The sequence below is a fragment of the Podarcis pityusensis genome (assembly GCF_964106645.2).
Source record: "Podarcis pityusensis genome assembly, chromosome: 7".
Lineage (NCBI taxonomy): Eukaryota > Metazoa > Chordata > Lepidosauria > Squamata > Lacertidae > Podarcis > Podarcis pityusensis.
In genome coordinates this window covers 41,174,669-41,195,335 of record NC_138031.1, presented here as the reverse complement: position 1 = coordinate 41,195,335, position 20,667 = coordinate 41,174,669, and the positions used below count along the sequence as shown (strand labels likewise).

General features: G+C 40.7%; 1 protein-coding gene across 1 annotated transcript in view; it reads left to right on the top strand.

Moving 5' to 3' along the window:
• The window catches only part of LOC308481459 (chloride channel protein C-like), an 86,948-nt gene extending 70,246 nt beyond the window's left edge, over positions 1-16,702 (top strand). Inside the window, exons 14-16 of the mRNA XM_081013839.1 lie at positions 11,012-11,108; positions 12,575-12,670; positions 14,594-16,702. Coding sequence (XP_080869965.1) covers positions 11,012-11,108; positions 12,575-12,670; positions 14,594-14,824 — 424 coding nt within the window. The 3' untranslated portion in view covers positions 14,825-16,702. The remainder of the gene's footprint in view (positions 1-11,011; positions 11,109-12,574; positions 12,671-14,593) is intronic.
• Positions 16,703-20,667: the final 3,965 nt, after the last annotated feature.

Genomic DNA, 20,667 nt, shown 5'->3' with positions numbered 1-20,667 from the left:
AGAGTGGGCATTGCCGGAAACGTATTCAACCTGAAACTGACAGTAAGCCAACATAAAAGTGGGGAGGGAAATTCTGCCAGTTCACTTGAGTGGCAGATATTTTTTGCTCATTTTTTGATAGTCTGACATTAATAAGCCAGCATAGTTTGTGCCCTGTATTGGTTGCTCATGCATTTTTTTAAAATTTAAAATTTAAAAGTTCAGCCTAAGCATTTCCTCTACTGCTAAAAAATATGACCTTAGGCAATGAATTGTTACTAGCTAGCAGTCTGTGAGTTTATTCATTCATTCATTCATTCATTCATTCATTTATTCATCCATTCATTCCTGCCTTTCCAAACTGGTGGATTCAATTTCTCAGGATTCATTCTGACAACAGAGTTATTTGAAGCTCAGCTATTTTTGCAAACGGAGGCTTGTTTCTGGTGCCCCAGGAAATAAGGCATTGTAATTAGATGACTTCAAAATGTTGCCACACTCCACATTAGAATTCTACTAATGTGTGAATGGTTCTCTAGCAGCTATCTTGGAACTCCTATGAATTCTTGTACTGCATACTTAGAAGTGAAAGTGTGAAGTGCTGGTAGTACCCACACAAGTAGTAGCAAAACATCTCTGTAAGGAAAAGTCAATGTACCCTCTTAGTTTTATTGACACTGTTTTCAAAAAGAATAATAAGTTACATTTATTATTAATTTGCATAGTGAGATTGCTCAAACCCATAGCTTGTTGGTTATGAACATAAGAATGCCACCTTATACTGAATCAGAACTTTGGTCCATCTAGCACAGTATTGTCTACACTGACTGACAGTTGCTCTCCAGGATTCCAGGCAGGGGACAGTTCTACCAGGGATTGCATCTGAGATTGGGTTGCCATACATCTGGAATTTTCCAGACATACCCTGAATACTGTTGCTGGAAGAAGTGTCTGGGCGGAAATTGGGAAAATGTCAGGAAAATCTGGACATATGGCAACCCATGTCAGCAGTGCCATTTGGGGTGTGATTTTACTTTTTAATACGCTCCAAAACATCCCCCCTCTTTCTTTTGCTATTTTGCCCAAAAAGCTCAACAACTTTGCCAAAAAAGCTCACTAACTTTTGTTTCACTTTTTGAAATATGGTGACACTAACTTGAGACCTACTTGCAAAGCAGATGCTTCTGCTACTGAGCTATAATCCTTCCTTAGTTTCGCTGTGATAGCAGACTATGGTTTGCTCATAACAGGAACTCATCAATTAAGTTCTGTGTGTGAGAGGAGTGGTGAGGAAGGGGGCGCTTTTGAGCCAGTTACTTGTTAAAATTCATCAAATCTATAATCTGGAAGATTGTTCGAAAACATCCATAGTCTTGAATTAGTTTCTCTGGTAAGAAATGGCTCTTGTGTTAGAAAGCAATGGCAGAGCAGATGTACTCAGTAACAATAATGACACCACTGACGAGACAAACACTTTCATGATGATGCATGGGAACACTAACTCCAAACTGCATTGTTTAGCTAATGCATGCTTTCACTCCAGTAAAGTGCAGTGTCACATAACTGAAAGTAAATCGAAGAGATCATAGTTTAGAAAATATGACAAAGTTGAAAACTTAAAGCTGCATTATGCAGTAATATCCTTTTAGAGATAAATAATTGATCCAAAAGACTACGTCTGTGTTATTATATGTTTATTAGGTATGCTTTTTCCTCCGGTTGGCAAACGAAATAAAAAACTTGCTAAGCCAACATTTGCTTGGGGACACGTGTGTTTCATCAGTGTAACCATATGTTTTGAGTATGTGCTGCTTAAGAAAGAGAATACAATGAGATGATACATTGACCTATTTTGGCCATTCAACAGGGAAAATTTCAGTGGGTTTTATCCAATTCTTTGGGGTACATCCATTCAAATCCATGAACCTAAGCTAGTCATGCTCATTAACTTCAGTGGGCCTACTCTGTGTAGGACTAGCGTTGGATACAACCCAATGTCATAATTGCTTTCAAGGCCTTCCTTCACTATAAGTGTATTGCACAAAAAAATGTGCATTAGTTTCTCATTTGTTCTAATCAGATTTCCTATTCTCCCTCAGCTTCTCCACCGGACTATTTCAGCTTCTGAGTAGCAAAAGCACAATATGCTCAGTTAAAACATTAATTGCTATTGTCATTTCTGTGTATAATTTAATTACTTGAATGTCACAGGCATCTAGAATACTTTATATCTATTGTAATACTTTGGAAAGTATGCCGTCCCCTCCAGCACAATTAGAGTGTAGGAGTGCTCTTTTAACTATGTAGATTTTTGAAGCAAATCACAGTCAGGATTTGCCTCCTCTGTTTCTCTGGCATATAGCCCATGGTTTTGTTGAGTGCATGTGTGTGTACACACACATATTTTTCAAACATTTACCTTCCACTATGCTAGAGCATATATCTATTACTGTTTTTAGAGGAGCAAGGAACACTATTTAGTCTATGTTTAAAATAGAATAATTCTTTCTTTTCACAAGAAGGCTGTTCCTATCCTTTACACATACTGACAGGATATTATGCTGTTCTCATTGAAAGGGTTTATCATGCAAAGACTAAGGGCTTACTTTTATTGATCATGTAGAAAGCCACTTAAGTGACAGGAATGCAGATTTACCCAAGTTAGGTGTATAAACAATAGTCACAGGAACAGTATCTTCTATAGACCAGTTGAGGGTCACTATCCAGTTCCTCCTCCACCTTCAGAACTAATTTTTCCCATTCATATGCAAATTTAACTGATTAATGAAAACTCATACGACTGATCAACTAAATATGGTGAAATGGCCTTAGTGCTTGTATGCAAAAGGTTCCCTCCTGAAAATCTGATCAAAGTACAAATAAAAATAAAAATATTCAGATAAAAAACAAACAAATAGATGATCATCCTGCTCAAAAGAAAATGTCCAGTGCAGTTTTCAAATCTTTCTTCTTTGCGGCTTTGAAAGAAAACTCTGAGAAATAAACTTTCTAAGAGGCTACATTTTTCCAAGATTAGCACAATTAAAAAGAGTCGTTCTCTAAGAAGATTGCTTAATACAGTAAGTGGGGTACTTTTTAAACTGAATATTTTGTTCCATTTGTGATTTATTCAGAGCACATTTAAGTTTATCTTCCCATACTTAGGTGTTTGGTGCCTGAATAAGTGCATGAAGTGTGTGTGTGTAGGTCAGAACATGTAGGATAGTACTTACCCTTGGAGGCCATGTTCCAGCCATGACTCGCTTCTGCTGCATATTTGGTAGGGAGCCAGTATGGGTACAGATGTATGTATGTAGGGCTATTCCATAAGGGTGGGAATGCCGACTGTCCAGGATTCTCATCTCCATAGAATGTCACGGAACCTGCAGCATCAGGAATGTGGCTGGTGTGTTTGTTGGTATACAGGGAATGGGTCTAACCTGTGTGTTCTTGTTAGGCATCCATGTCTACCAGATATTTGAAAAGGCTTCTGTCTGTCTTTTAGACCATGTACCTTTAGCACCAAGGACAGCACAGCATTTTTAGCTGACTATCATTTTCTGCTTTGTTGTTGCTGTCGTCTGGTTGTTTCCCACCATCTCCTAGCTCCTTCTTTGAGAAACCCAGTCCTCAGAAGTATCACCTCTCCTGATATGTCTAGGATTAAACCAAATGAATGAGAGCCATGGGATAAATTTTGTGAGACTGGAATAAACAACATGAGACACTCTGTATTTCTTAAATAAGAACTATGGATTGTTACAAACTGTCCAGAAAATCAAGGCCAAACACCTAGACTGGTGCAATACCAAAATGTTGAACATTTTACCTCAGTTTGCCTTTGGAACCTTGCTCCCTCCTGAGCCTATGAGATGATGAGGCAAGTACGAACTACTGCCTGAAAGCAGAGTGTATATATGATTTATTGAGGGTGGCATCTGATTATGTCATAGTCAGAGAAGACCCATTAAAATAATGACTAACTTAAACCCATTAATTTCAGTGGGTATACTCTGAGTATCACTAAGTCACATGCTGCCCTTTATCATAGTGCTGTTAAAACTGCAGTAAATAACTGAACACAGTAGCGTTGACATTCTTCCATAAATCGCTGCTGCTAAAAATGTAGTAAGGCACAATAGGGAATTTGAAACAGAGCAAAGGGAATGGGAAAATGTCTGACGTGATACACGATGTGTAGCTTCCAAGCCTATATTGTAATCTGACCTCGCTAAACGTGAACATATGCAGTCTACAAAGATGATAATGTTGGGAAGTTATAAGATTATAATTTAAATAGCAGTTCAGGGGTACCTCTGGTTACGTACTTAATTCGTTCTGGAGGTCCCTTCTTAACCTGAAACTGATCTTAACCTGAAGCACCACTTTAGCTAATGGGGCCTCCCGCTGCTGCCACACTGCCTAAGCATGATTTCTGTTCTCATCCTGAAGCAAAGTTCTTAACCCGAGGTATTATTTCTGGGTTAGCGGAGTCTGTAACCTGAAGCGTATGTAACCTGAAGCATATGTAACCCGAGGTACCACTGTATCTAAATGCAAATAATCTCTTAGTCTATACATGAATAATTTCTATATAGTTATTTTTTCTTTGTGCAGTTTTTTCTAGATCACTCTAAGGCAGCTGTCTGGAGCATAGTGTAAAATGTCTGTGCCGAAGAACGCCATCATTTCACATTGTTTAAAAAGTAAAGGGTTTGCTTTGTTGCACAGATAGCTGTACAGGTGTACAAAGCTCTTTCAGAATGAGCTGGAGTGATGTAGTGTGTGAATTATAATTCTGAAAGGCAAATGAAAAACATATGTAGCCAAACTACAGCCTGTGGGTGGCTTTGAGGTAAGTATATGATGTTAACAGCTAGATTCAAATATGGTCATGATGGGAATGTTAATATGTATGGAAAGACTGATCATATATTTGTCCTATAGTGCAAGTATGTGATGGAGTCATCTGCAATTGAAAGTTAGCTAGGTTCATTATAAACATTTTTTTTTTTTACAATACCACATCTTGGAAAAAGAGATGCAAGAACCTCTTCAGGGAATTTTGTTCAGTCTCATAACCAGGCACAGCAATTAAAATCCTCTTAAACATTTCTATTTCTGATCACCCAGCAAGAACAAAAGTGACATGGAAAGGTTGAAAGTGTACTTTGAAAGAGCAAAATAATTTGTGTATTTGACAAAACTTACTACCTTTATCATCTAGCAATTTCACTGATATCTCCTGGCTAGGTTTTGCTTTGGATGTATTTAAATGCATTTTTATATTTTATTTCATTTCTTCAGTTATTGGTTCTTTGGATTCCTTCTTCACTTGTTTTACTATCAATTTACACTGGCTTTGTCAGAGTGTATGTTCTCCTTCACACCAGTTTACACCAGTTGTTTAGTTGTAAAAATATTTCTTTCTGCCTTTTATGGTTTTTGTTGACTACCATTTAACCACATTGTCATAATCTTGGACTTGTTTGCACTCTTTCTAATTTGTACTCCACCCAGAGGAAGGATCATTGTTGATGTGTGTAATGAGTATGGGTTGCTCGTGCGTAAGTTGCCACCTCTCCTGGCTTTGTTGCCTTGTTAAACCTCTCAGTCTGGACAGCCCTTCACTTTGTGACTGCCTCAGTCGCTAGCAGAATCCGTCAGTGGGCGTTTCTTAAACCTTTTCCAACATAAAAGTTGTTTGACACCCAGTCTCCTCCTACTCTCTCTGCGCGGAAGTCTTCTGCGCAGGGAGGGCGTGGGTAGCGGAGGACCCGTGCTCTCCCCGCTGGTGTCCGGTGAAGAGTCTGGGAGCCCTCTCACCGATTCCCCCATCTGCCCCCCTTTATTCCTGGTGTTGCGCTGATTTGCTTCCCCATCTGCTGAGCTGCCTCTCTCCCTGCTGGGCCCTTCTCCAGCATCATTTGAGAGCCTTCCCTCCGCCTCTAGCTCCGATGTCAGTTCCCTGACAATGTGTTTTTTTGAAAAAATATAAATGAATGCAAGAATGCTGCATTTTCTTTATAACAGGGTAATTTTGTGTTTTTGTTTTGTGCCCAATGGAATGATTTATTATGTGACTCCACCCTGTGCTCCAAAAAGGAGGAAGGCTGGAGTAGAATGACATCACATGAATAAAAATAAAGCTAACTTTGCTCCCCCCCCATATAATAGTTCTACATGTTTCTATTCTTCCTTGGGTGCAGTGCTAAATAATGAAGCTCCAGCAGCAGCTATAGAGTACTGAAGAAAAGCGAGTATCTTTGGCTGAAAATTATCCCCTTATTAGAGGGTCTGGGGCCTTGAGAGTTGTGGAGGATGATGCTCGGGAGCAGGAAAAACTTAATGCAGCCATTGCATTGTCTGAGAACTCAGTTTGAAGGCTGCTTCATTGTCTTTCTCTACTCTGTCATATGTAAACCTCATTGACCAGGCACTTCCAACAGGTAGATCATGATCTACCGGTAGATCACTGGACATCTGTGGTAGATCACTGGTAGATCACTAAAAAAGGTAAAGGACCCTGACAGTTAAGTCCAGTCGCAGACGACTCTGGGGTTACGTCGCTCATCTCGCTTTACTGGCCGAGGAAGCCGGCGTTTATCCCAGACAGTTTTTCCAGGTCATGTGGCCAGCATGACTAAGCCGCTTCTGGTGAAACCAGAGCAGCACACGGAAATGCCGTTTACCTTCCCACCAGAGTGGTACCTATTTATCTGCTTGCATTTTTGGATTGCTTTCGAACTGCTGGGTTGGCAGGAGCTGGGACAGAGCAACAGGAGCTCACCCGGTTGTGGGGATTCGAACTGCCAGCCTTCTGATCAGCAAGCCCAAGAAGCTCAGTGGTTCAGACCACTGCGCCACCCAAAGAAGCTCAACATTTTTTTCCTGCACCCCCCAAAAATGCGCCTTTCCTCCTCCCTAAAAGAAGCTCAACAACTTTGACCTGAACCCCCCAAAAGCAGGTAGATCACTGCCAGTTTTTAACTCTGTGAGTAGATTGCAGTCTCTTGGGAGTTGGCCACCCCTGAATTCGACTAATCACATCAATTGGCTTTGCAACATATTCTGGTTGAATCAGTGGCGTAGCGTGGGTTGTCAGCACCCGGGGCAAGGCAAGTAATTTGCGCCCCCTAACTCGTGGATTTGCGCCCCCTAACCCTAACCCCCAGATGTTGCGCCCAGTGTGGCTGGCCCCCCCTGCACCCCCCACGCTACGCCACTGGGTTGAATAAGTTGTAGCTGCACAGAGTCAGTTACTGTTCTTGGAAAGATATTTATAATCAAGTTATATAATTTTGCCACTCACAGGATTGTATTCGGTGCTTTCAGTCTATGGGTGCAATGTCTCTTGTGCTAACAGAGGTCCATTTATAAATGTTGGGCAACAGAAGAATCCATCACAACAGGTTGACTTGTGAAATAATTGTGCAACAGCCTGTATGTACACACAAATAACACTTTCCTGCTTGTGGAACCTTCTGCACAAGAAGATCTGCCTGACTCCATTCAGTTTCGTTCTTCATTGGATGTACAGTGGTACCTCTGGTTGCGAACTTTTCTGGTTACGAGCTCTGCTAACCTGGAAGTAGCTGCTCCTGGTTGCAAACTTTGCCCCAGGATGCGAACGGAAATCACACACTGGAGGCCCCATTAGTGAAAGCGTGCCTCAGGATAAGAATGCTTTCAGCTTAAGAACAGACCTCCGGAACGAATTAAGTTCATAACCAGAGGTACCACTGTATACCTCATATTCTTAGACACATTTCCGTAAAGTCAAATGTAGACAATAAAATGCAGGATGAAATGTGATGTCTTGATTATCTCACCCATAATATAATTGCTTGGACTTCTTCTTCTTCTTCTTCTTCTTCTTCTTCTTCTTCTTCTTCTTCTTCTTCTTCTTTTATTAGAATGTACCCCCACAACAATTGCTTAATCTACATTGAGTGCATTTTGTAACTATTTTGTCAGGGATAATAATAATAATAATATGTCTGCCAGTTCACTAATGTGTAGAATTTTCTATATCCACAGAGAAAGAAATTTTTGCGCAAGGGTGGGGTACAAGACCTTTCCCATTCTGATAGCTTTAGCATAGTGCTCAAGAATGAATAGTATCTAAGGTGGGACCTTTGGGTACAAATGAGCAATCTTAAATGTGTGTCTTTATGATGCCTGTTTCATAGCGAATATTATAAATTAAAAATGGTCTAAGGCCTTGCCAGGCTACCTTTGAAAAGAGGTTCTTTCCTAAAGGGGTTTCTTCCTTTCTAAATAAATAAAGAGCAGAGTAACAATTGCCAGTTCACCGTCTGATCTCTAGAACTTCCTGTTAAGCCCAAAATATAGTGCAAGAAACATGCTTGGGCTGCTGTTTTAGAGACTTGATGATGTGATAGGAAGGATATGTGCAACATCAAAGAATGATCTTGTTATACTTCTGAAGCATGACTTCTGCAAGTCCAAGTGAAATAATGGGTGCTCATTTTTCTCTTGAATGTGGCAAGTTTAATAGCCTTGGATTGTTTTTCATTAGTGGTGTTCCAAAACTTTCCTTCATCGTACTTGCGGCATAGACGTATTGCGTGTCCATGTGCCTTTTTCATTATCCGGATTTTTCTTTCATTTCTCAAAGCCTAGCTCCTATGTGATTCCCTGCTGGTTTATTTCAGGCCAAAGCTGAATAATTTGGAATATGATCAAACTTACCAGCTAGACACGGGTGGCAAACAAATGTTCCTTTTCTTTTGTATTGTGCTAAATGGGACATTTGTTTTACTCCTAAAAAACACAGCTAGTATGGGCTTGTTTTAGGAAAATAACAAACTCCAGGTCAGAACCAAAACAGGGTGATTTTCATTTTTGGCAAAACACCATTATTGCTGTTTTTGTTTCTTATAGCTTTTTATGGTGATCAGATATCTAATCTTCAATTGCCTTTCAATAAAGTAGGTGAAATAATTCTCTTTGGAGCAGCAGATGCACAGAAATTGGCACCATATGTATGTAATCCACCTGACAGCACAGCTTTTTATAAGCTTCCAGCAGCCATCCTTACTAACATTTCAGGCAGCAAATTCCAGAGAAGGTGTCATTTTCTCGCACCCAGACTCCATCTCTCTGTATCCTGAACAATGAGCATTGTACAGTGGTCCAAGGGGCCCTGTTTGGAGTTTTTGCTTCAGGTGTGAAAATGTTTGAAGTAGGGCAGCTTTCGTTAGGGCACACATACAACACGTACCTACAATGGCTTGTTACATCACAGCTACTGCTATGTTCTACCTCTGCTAACAGAGGCAATAGACCTTTGAATACCAGTTGCTGAGAATCATAGGTGGGCAGCGTTGCTGTGCTCAGGTCATGTTTGCTGTCATCTAACAGGCATTGGGTAGCCACCGTGAGAACAGAAGGCTGGACCATTGGCTGGATTCAACAAGCTGTTCTTATGTTATGAAGCAGAGTATGGAGCACAGTTCAATTCAGAGCTATTATTTAAGAATACCAGATAAAGCATGTTCATGCTTGGGGAATTCCTAAACCCTTTATTGCCTGAAGGGGAAAACAAAGTGGCATGGATAGTTTCCAGAAGGGTAACTGTGTGAGTCTGCGGCAGCAAAAACAATGAAGTCTTCATGGGATCTTAAAGACTAACACATTTATTGCGGCATAAGCTTTCCTGGATATGAGTCAGTGAATTCTTATGCCATAATAGATTTGTTAGTTTGCACAGTGCCACAAAGACTTTCTGTTGGAATTGATAGATATATTGAACACACGCCATATTTCTATAAACTGCCTTTGAAACACCGTAACTCCGAAGCTTCCTTTGCATGTAGCCTGAATGGTGTAGCTAGTCCCTCACTGACCTCCACTTACATGATACCTTTTACAGTGGCTTTGATTGCATAGCAAGCTGTACTCTACTGGCTCTTTACATGAACCTCAACTGGTGTAGGAACAAAGTCAAGTTAGGTAGAAGTATTGACTTGTGTCTGGGATAAGTCAGAGCAGTCAGCCTCATGGGAGCCTTTTAGTGACACCTGATCTGGGTTTAAAGACTGCTCAAATGTGAGGGGAGCAATATTGTAATAGCCAGACCCACCCACAACTGATACACATTTTTCTGAATGTCAGAAGTGAGCTCATATATGTGTAAGGGGGGGCGTGTAGGCTCTTTTCAGGCTCTGTTCATGTCAAACAAAGATGCATAGGTCAGGGGATGGCAATGTAACACCCATTCATCCAACATGAATATGTTCATTCTACTCGGATCTAATGTCTGTAAATGGCTCATGTATGTCAGTGCTGAAAAAGTTGTCTAATGTGTGAACATGAAACAGCTGTCACTCTTTTCAGGCTCATAGTTTTAATGAAATTTAACAGTGTCTAGAAAAAGTCAACTCATAACAGACTTGAATGGTAGGTATAAATGAGATTTCAGATGGCCAAATGGGAAGAGGCCAATGGCTAAGATTCCAAATGTAAAACTGGCATTGTAATGGGCTATCTCATGGGATTTGTACGAGGATAAATATCATAACGCTCTTTGCACATTTACAACCAGATAATAATTTCGCATTGGCTCCTGCTGTTTACATTAACAAAATGCCTATTACCTATTAAACCTCCACTTGAATGAACTAGAGAGTAACTGAATACAACCTTGCTCAGCTTGTGTTTAGATTGCATGTCAAGTCTTCCGCAAGGTATCATTTGATATATCTGTTAAACCAATTCTGTTTCTCTGTGAGGCAATTTCTTTCAAACAGACCCATAATAACAGCTATTTGAAAATTGAATCAGGTTGCAGATATATATGGTTTCGAGTACAGCTGCTGTTTAAACCATAATATCTTGATTTAATACAAAACATGATGCAAGATGGATGTATAATAATTTATATACCATAGATAAAGGAAGGCTGTGTGAGAGATGAAAAATTCTGGATAAAAAAATAATCTTGGTCTCATAGCTATTTTGGAGTGGTCATTTGGTCTGCTGATGAATGTATTCTTCATGAAACTAGGCTTGAGCTCTGTGTGCTATTGGAAAATGAAGCCGTCTTTGAAAAGGAGACTACAGAAGACTCTGAATCTTGTGCACCTCTTCTTTCCTATCAGAAGGTAATAAATGCCCTTTTATTTATCTTACACACACACACGCACACACACACACACACACACATGGAACAGGGAACACTTCTGGATCTGAGGACCAGTGTGGGCATTTACTGAGGCTTACCCCTTAGCAAAGGACCCACTGATTTTCCCTGGAGCCCCCCAGATTTTGCTGTTTCTCCTCCTCCCTATTGCTGTCTATTCACTTGTTCCTTTTAAGTGAGCAAAGAACAGCACTTTCCAATCCTCTTATCTTCTCATGCTAAGTGGCTCTATGAATTAGGCCTAATGGAAAAGGGCAGGTGAAAGGGCTGTAGATACAGGAATGTGAAGGACATGGGTCCACTCAGAGAGGGACCCCACTCTGGGCATCTTGCCCAAGGACCTGCCAAAACCTGACGCTGGCCCTCCTGGAGATCATAGTGCTAGTTTTGAAAGAAGTGGTTGGTAAATACTACATACATGTTATACACCCCCCTTTCCCCTGCTTCCTGATTGTAGTAGCCTAGCTTTATTGGTTATTCTATTCCCAGAGTGGAATTTTTTGCTGCAAAAGGCTGGTAAGAATGTGAGTGACTGTTTTTTCCTGTGTTCAGATGTAACAATTTCAAAGTAGTGGAACACTGTGGTAGTGCTTCAAGCAATATTTCTAGGAAAATCCAGTTCTACAAGGGAGATGATTACATAGAAGTTTGTAGGGCTGATTATTATTGATTATTGAAATAGTTTATTCTGTGATTTTGATAATTTCTAGTTTTGTAATAAAACTGTAATGGAATATATTGTTGTATTTGTATCTGTTGTGAATCCATGCTGAGTTGGAGCATTGCAGAAAAGTGGAATATAAATCAATCTGCCATGAGTTGCCTCTCCCAGATCTCAATCTGCTGTTTTTGTTAGCATCTGTCTGTCTCAAGAGACAATGGAGTATGCTTCTTTAAGTCAAACCACTGCATTAGCAGCCCCAAAGTGACTTCCCTAGGGTGCAAGCCTGGCCAATGTGTATGGACGTCCTGGGTTGCCTATACAACAAGATGTGGTCCAAAAGAAAGCAGAGCAATACAGTAAGCACCAGTTTGGCTGCAGGAGTTGCTGGAAGGAGGCATATAAGGTGCCATCCTCCATCTTAAGGACTCCACTCCATATTTGTGTAGGGTTTACTCCTTAGTCTTTTCTTCTCCCAAAGATCCACAAGGCAGCAGAGGTTTAAGATCAGAGTTTTCCTTCTCCTATATGGGCTACCCTCCCAGGGTAGGGAAGCTCTATCTGCTCTCACCTTGCACTACAGCATGTACTGAAACTATCACCTTGACCTGCTGAATTTAGATGTCTTTTTCCCCCTCAAGGACCTTTGTCCCATAGGGTAAAGAACTTCAGTGAATTTTTCTGTGCTAATAGGTTTCCTTGCTAGAAATTGAACCTGGTTGCATTGCACTGCACAAAATAATAGTGATGCATCTTGTCTATTGCAGATCAGAGTTGAAAAACTGCCTAATCAGCAACGGATGACCATGTTGTTGGGTCGCTACACTACGGACCCTCAGTATCAGCAACGCTTCATCAATCTGGTAAGAGCGGAGCCAGCTCTGAAAACAAACATTTCCTCCACGAACAATGTGTTTGTTATATTTTCTCTTCTGTTTATGACGGCTCTGTCAGCTACACTGATTTACATAAACACTGCCAATCCCGGGACGCTACACTCTCAACAAAAGTAGCCGAGTACAAACAGCATTCCTGAGTTTTAATTCATATTATATAAACATAACAGATGTTGATACGATGAGCCAACAAGAAAATACAACAAAGGCAACCATTTCAAGGGGGTTTGCGATTAAAACACGTTCCAGATTGGCGAAAAGATCCAGTGTTAATGGAACAAATCATTTAAATGTCAGTGTTTGACTCCTATGGAATTGCAAAGACACAATGTATAGCGAAGCTCTTGAGTTTTCCCTGCTCTCAAACAGCACAAGGAAAAACTTATTTTCCTGTCTCTGTATTCCCATATATATTTTCATATTTCACTGCTGTGTTGGAAAGCTAAAGTGAGAGGCAGCTTTGTTTGGATCTCTCATAAAGTGACTAGAAGAATAGCAGCAGCAGCACTGTGTTGTCTGTGAATGACAATATTTTATTTATCAGTAGCTGGAGGACAACCTAAGGACTCCCTTATGTCTTTCTACAAGCATTGTCTCCTACCTATGGCACACATGCAGCAACCTCATTAAGGTGATTTTGGTTAACCTTGTGGATGTGATATAAGAGAGGTGGAAGATGTTGGATCCAAGTGGTTGGGGGCTTTCTGGTTGAGGGCTTTCCAGTTTGTGTCGAGGACCATCTGGAACCAATATGCAGATCACACTGAGCAGTGCTGTGTACATTTCCAGTGGAGCAATTCATCAGGGGCAACCATCAACATGAGTTGAAGCTTCTGAGCAGTTGTCAGGGAAACCCCAGCAAGAGTGTTTTGCAGCAATCTAGCCTGGGAACTATAAAAATGTGAGTGAGTGTCACCAAGTGAGAATGTTTCTTTGACTTGGGGTGTTTGTTTTTAGTTTAGGAATTGTGTATCTGCATTAAACTTTCTTCTGTGACAATTCAGCAAATGTAGAAACAATGGATTTAACCTCAAGGCCACTTCATACCTGATGTTTCCTTGACCATGAGATCACCTCTATGCACATCAGCTTCCTGACTGGCATGGTTGTGGCAAAATACTCTTGTGCTGTGCATCTAGCTTTTCCTACACAGAAATAATCTCCGTAGCTTTTTGTGTGAAACCCTGACTCTGCTTTATGGAACCCATCTCCATGTAAGAAGAACACCCTATGTCAGCGGTTCTCAACCTGTGGGTCCCCAGATGTTGTTGGACTACAACTCCCATCATCCCTGAGCTCTGGCCTTGCTAGCTAGGGGTGATGGGAGTTATAGTTCAACAATATCTGGGGACCCACAGGTTGAAAAAGGCTGCCCTATGTGAAGTGACCCTTTCTTTGCTTGTAGCAAAACTGGTGGCTGCAGTGGTTCTTCAGCCAAATTACCTTGTATTCTGAGTGCCAGAGTGGTATTTAAAATTGCCTTCTTAGAAATAGATAAATTTTATTTCCCCTTTTTGTTCTTTCGTTTTTTCTTTCTGCAAGCATCTGCTGTGGAATGCTGTAGGATGTCATTAAGAGCAATGTTATAAAACGTATTTGGTTTAACAAACTGCCACATGCCTATCAAAGCCACGCAGAACTCTTGAATGTACCACTGGAGTTTAGCTTTAACTGCCCTTCCCTGTATGATCTGTGTAGATTCCTGTATCAATATGAAATTCGAGTGAAACATGAAACCCCCATTATACCATGTTTTTTAAAAAAGAAATAATTTGAATGTACAAGTAAGATAAAACAACTACAGCATTGTGCTCTTCTTTCATTTGGGAATTAAGATATGATAAGGTTACACCTGTTTTCTCTTAGTGTGTCCTTTACTTTATCTTGCAGGAGCCCTACATAAACAAATCTGCAGTGTCGGTTCAAGCCCATTTCTCACTGCAACGCACATACATCATATTTCGGTCTCTGGGCCTTCGGCACCTGACAGTTGTTGATTTGCAGAACCAGGTTGTTGGGATAATCACCAGAAAAGATCTGATATCTTTGCAGTTGGAAGAGAAGCTGGGACTCCAGCAGTCATCGAATCAGCTTCACTCTGATGATGAGCTTTTAGACTAGGAAGCAGTCTGAACAGGGAATGCTCAATTTAATTTTTCATAATGAACAAGTATGTATGTTCTTCTTTGAATTTTGATGTGTGTGTATTACAGTGTATCCTCTGCATATCAAATGGATAAGCATTGCCTAATTCTCCCAGTTACCAAATCAAAAAATAGGGACAAATAGATTATCCAGGCTTTGAGTTCATACAATTGGGATCTCATTCCCAACTCACACAGTTCTTTCTCATTCCAATCTCAGATAGGATATAATAATAACATATAAGGTGCAAACAGCAATCATTTTTATTGATTTATGTATTGACTGTTTTATTGCTTTATTTTGTGGAAATTTTTATATTGCAATGTTAACATCTTGTGTAAATCACATAGGGGTGATGTGTCTTAAATGGTATAAACACATCATTAATAATTAAGTATTCCTACCTAAAATCATAATAAGTGTGCTATTTCTTCCTTACAAGATGGTACTAAGGGCCAAACTATATGCAACTTTAGTCACGTACTATAGTCCTGTTCATAATTGCAGGTTTCTTCCTCTCTCTCTCTCTCTCTCTCTCTCTCTCTGCCCCTCTCCCTCTCTCTGTCTCTCCCCACCCTAGCCATTGCAGGCCTCCCAATCCAGGTGACTGAATGGCTTTAACTCTCTCTCTCTCTCTCTCTCTCTCTCTCTCTCTCTCTCTGTCTCTCGGCTGTCTATACCTGGGAGTGCAAGGGCTGTGGGGCACCCCGGCACCAAATTCTGGGGAGCGCCAAATGTATTCTGGGGGAGTCAAATGTATACCTACTGTATACCAGTCCCTCTCGAAAGTCCCCGTCCCCCTCCTCCATTGCTCTGTTACTCCATAGCGTCAAATATTCCCGACGAGTCAGGAAACAAAAGCATTTATTTCTGCTGTGTCGTTGTTACAGGTGAGTGATTTTCCTCCCCCCAAAAAGGTCAACAACTTTGACCCTCTAAAAAGATTTGGGGGTGGCTAAAGTAAATTTGGGGGCGCTGGGTGAATCTTTGCACCCCGGCGGCGCATATGCTAAAGACGGCCCTGCTCTCTCTCCACCCCCACCCCCGGTGTGCTCAGGCATGGACTGGCCTCCTGCATTGCAGGGGGTTGGACTAGATGACCCTTGTGGTCCCTTCCAATTCAATGATTTGACTCATATATTCAATGAGTCTATGAATATGATAGTAAGATTCTATGAATGTGTATTATGAACTTTCACAATGAGTAAAAGTACCACGTCTGTAAAGGAACAGGCTGTAGTACATCTAAAACTCTGTTCACTGGTTCTTTCATTTCCCCTTCCTTTTCATGTTTTATACTATGTGATTTGTACCAATAAATGAATAAAGATGCTGCTCATATATGAGAAATAAAGAGTAATGATCACCCTGAGTGGTACATGGACACTAGAAGAACAGGATAGAAATGTGTATATTCATTACCATAAGTTTATTAAAGGCTTTTCATTAGTATAAATGATAAAAATATTGCATTTTTTAAAAATAAGCAAGGTTGGTGAGTATGGCATTTTATGCTGAAATATTAACATCAGCAGATTGCTGAGATCTTCATAGGATAGTTCTAATGTGGACAGTACTTCTGCTGGTTGGGTTGCAAGTACATTATCATAGAACAGAAACTCTCCTGCTAGTGCTACAACTCTGAAACTCTCTTCACAGATTGGCCCACATCACTATTCTTTTGGACACCAAGTAAAGATTTCCTTGCTTTGAACACATTATTTTGGATAGAACTGTCTCTCAGCTTACTGCTGTTTTTCTTCATTTTTTTCCCTGTTTTCCCTCTTACAATTTGTCATTTGCCCTCTTAAGCATCTGTTTGACTGTAATGGCTATACAGACATTATTAAAAGAAGTTCAATTATTTTGGGGTGGATCACTTACTCAAATGGTGGGGCCAATTTTGATTCCAGGTTCTACACAAATACATCTACAGTGTTACCTCGGGTTACATACGCTTCAGGTTACATACGCTTCAGGTTACAGACTCTGCTAACCCAGAAATAGTGCTTCAGGTTAAGAACTTTGCTTCAGGATGAGAACAGAAATCGTGCTCCAGCAGCGCGGCAGCAGCAGGAGGCCCCATTAGCTAAAGTGGTGCTTCAGGTTAAGAACAGTTTCAGGTTAAGTATGGACCTCCGGAACGAATTAAGTACTTAACCCGAGGTACCACTGTATTTGTTGCTTGTTCTATCAAATTTACATAAAACGCACTGTGAAATGTATTATGCAAAATAAAAAAGGTATAGCAAACAGAAAGATAAATTTTAATTTAAGAAAACAGGCAAAATCCTTTACATCACCAGATTTTGGACTTCTCTCTATTTTTTTCCAGCCGGGTTGAGATGGTACCAGCCTTCACGTTGGTGGAATTTTCTCCCTAGGTAAATGGGTTCAGCCTGTAGCATTGTTGTGCAACATTTATGACTAGAATCTTTTCCATTTTACTAGTAAATAAAAACCTGAATAAGAGCTGTTTGATCACATCCCAGTGTACAAACACAGAAAACCATTTAAAAGCTTCTCTGCCACGACACTACTGGAATATCTGATTCATCCTATGAATAATTTTATTAGATTTTATGCAAGCAAAGTAATAAGGGAAAAAACTCCTCAAGAAGTAGATGGGCACAGATTATTCAGACAAAAGATAGGAGGACTATCAAGTTGGGCAGTGATCTCATGCTAGACACAGAATTACTAGTAGGTAAATATTGAGGTTTTTAATTAGCATTGCTTGATGAAGTCTTCCATCATTGTGATCTTTTCCTGAATTTTGTTGCAAAATTCAAGAAAAGTCTGAGAAAATAAATTGCTTGTTACACTTTAAAACAACAACAACAACAACAGCAGCAGCAACAACAACAACAAAAACCCTCGAGTTTCAAAATGGGGGTAAATGGTTTCTTCAGGACCCTGATTCTCAAATTCATTTTGGGCAGGGGAGCACTGAAGACATAAATCCTTGGAGAAAAATGGTAGTAATGGGGAAAAGGAGTGTAGCCTATGGAGAAGTGCAGAAGTAGGCCTTGGGCACACACAGTCCAAATATCTAGGCTTAGTCCTGTTTTCCATTTATGGGTGGCAGTTTATTTTTCCAGTTTCTCAGAATCGTTGATTTATTAACCAGCTTTGCAGCAGATCAGCACTGTGGCTGTCCTTTCATTCATGCTCCTTTCATAAGGTTGCCAACTTATTTTCTTAAATGTTTGCCAGAGACGCCACATGTCACTGAAGATCCTCAGCTGTGCTGTCTCTAATAGGCAGACAGGCTCTAGAGCTAAAAAGCGAATGCCTTAATGCTTTTGGCAGTCTGGTCTGCAACCCTTCATAGGCTCCTCCGTGAATTGTACATGTTAGTGTGCGCACATATGCAGAAAGTAATGTATTGGTTAAATGCCTGCAGCTTCTTTTTGTTAGACATTTCCACAATCAGTATTGTTCAATTGAAAAAGGAATGAGACAGTCTTCAAATATCAATCAGAACTTAAAAAAAATCTGATGATTGATTGCTGACATGATACATCTCATCTGATTCCTATGAAGTTAGTCTCCGCCAGCAAGTAGGTTCGTGACAATAATTCATTCAATTGCTTTAGTGTAAGGTTTGTTGCTGTTGGCATCCAAATATGTGAGATGATGCCAAACAAAAGGGTGTGCATGCAGATACAAAACAAAATGGCATACTGACACCTTAGCACCAACCCATAATTAGGAATAAAGTGAGCAGAGCCTGAATATAGTTAGTAAATTTAACATACCACATTGATTATAAATTGGAATGTTAAGTCTTAAGTGTATACATGATCTTGGATGGCAAGTCCACGGGAACTGTGGATAATCTGAAAACAGTATGGGAGCAAGATATAGAAAGAAAAATAGACCCTATAGTATGGAAAGCAATGTGGTCAGAAAAGCCATTCAAATAACTGTTGGCACATGTACAAGAAATCTCCCTCAGTGTTTTACATAGATGGCACTTCACCCCACTAATCCTGACTCATGATGTCATGAATGGGCAGGACAACTGAGAGGAGGAAGGGGATCTCGGTGAGGGATGTAGCCACAACTGGTTCACACTGGGGCAAAGCTGGGGGGGGGGAGGAGGAGAGGTTAGGGGCATAGAAAGTACTCATGCGGTGACAGGGGATGGGGGGGTCAGTGCACAGGAACCAGGGCTAGAAGGACCCATCACCAGAGCCAGAGGGGCCCCCATCTCCATGAACATGGTGGGCTCTGAGGTGTAGGGAGCAGAGGGAGCTGAGGCAAGCAAGGGCCCACAGCCCAGCTCCCTAGCTGGCCAGGTGGGGCTCGTTAGTTCTGGTAGGAGCTATGTGATTCCTCAGCTGGAGTAGGCTTGGAACAGGTGAGGGTCACATGCCTCGTCAAGCCCAGATGCTGCAACTAAGAGTCAAGGGGCGAAAGGATAAGCAGAGCTGAGGTGCTATGTCTGCTTAACTTTCCATATTGATAGGCCACAGCTTGGGTGTCCTAGAAATTCCATGGGACTGTGCTTTTCGGGACTTAACTCCAGGTTCCCTGACCAATTGGACTATTGGACTACTTGCTAGCATGTACCCTTGGGACTGTATACACCAGCAGGACCAGTTGCCAGGGGTTCAAGACACATTGATCAGCAGGTAAGGTCTCTTGTTGGAAATTGTCTTGTTGGACAATTATAGATGTTGGAGAGGATGTGGGAGTAAAGGGTCTTTCTACTATTTGTTAGGTTATGGCAAAAAGGCAACTAATTTTTTTGGTGGAAGCATTATTGGAAATGTCAGAAGTTACAGGTTAAATTATTGCATGTAGACCTAATGCTAGCCTTGCTACTCACCTATGACAGAAAATTAAAACCTATGACATGCAGAACTGCTTACCTTTAGACTAAAGACCAGAAGACTGGAAATGGTGAGGCAATGGAAAATGATGTATAAACTTTCTGTGGTCAGGTGGTACCAGCAACTATGTTGCAAGAAGGCTAGCAAAGCACAAGAGACAGACAATTAATTTGAAACCTATCACTTTATTATAGACTATTTGGGGGTGGGATTCGGTCACGTATTGGGAAATTCAGGTTACACAATTATATGTGATTGGGAAGACTTGTGCAACGGATATGCTTCCTCCCAAAATTGGACTTCTGCAGTAATGAAAGTGATGGGGAAATGCACAGAAAAAAGTGTGGGATTACATTTGTTTTTATGCGGTGTCATCTAACCTCCTTGCAAACAAGTTAGAATCAATGGCCTACATAAAAATAATAAATAGACAACATTGTCTAATTTCTCTGTGAAGAACTCAGGATAAACGCTCAATAAATGTGTCACTTGGAAGCACCCCAAGTTAGCACGGAAACTGCCAGCCATGGAACATTTTGAAAATATTTTCTCAGTTTATAGCTAAGATAAATGGGATTGACAGTTACCTGATGGAAAAATTGTAATAGGTTGCTGTTTGTCATTAACGCTGCTGGATTATATTATTAATAAACAGGGATTCTGGTATGCAGCATTAAATTCCAAACCAAGAATGCCCCTCAGAGAAGGAAGCAGAATGTCCTGCTTGCTTCCACCTTGTTTCTTCCAGAGTGTGCATTTTAAAGGAACCTATTGTGTCCCTGTTTTATTAGCTCTCAGATTTTTCCTCAGTTGCCTTTTCATTACTAAGATGTTTGATTTGATATATGGAACCCACCTGCCAGAAGGAACCACTAGATGCCACTCTTTCCAACATCTTCACAAATCTCGGCTGGATTTGCTTAATGAACTGAATGAGTCACAGGCACACAGCCCACCGTGTTTGAATAGAACTGTAGC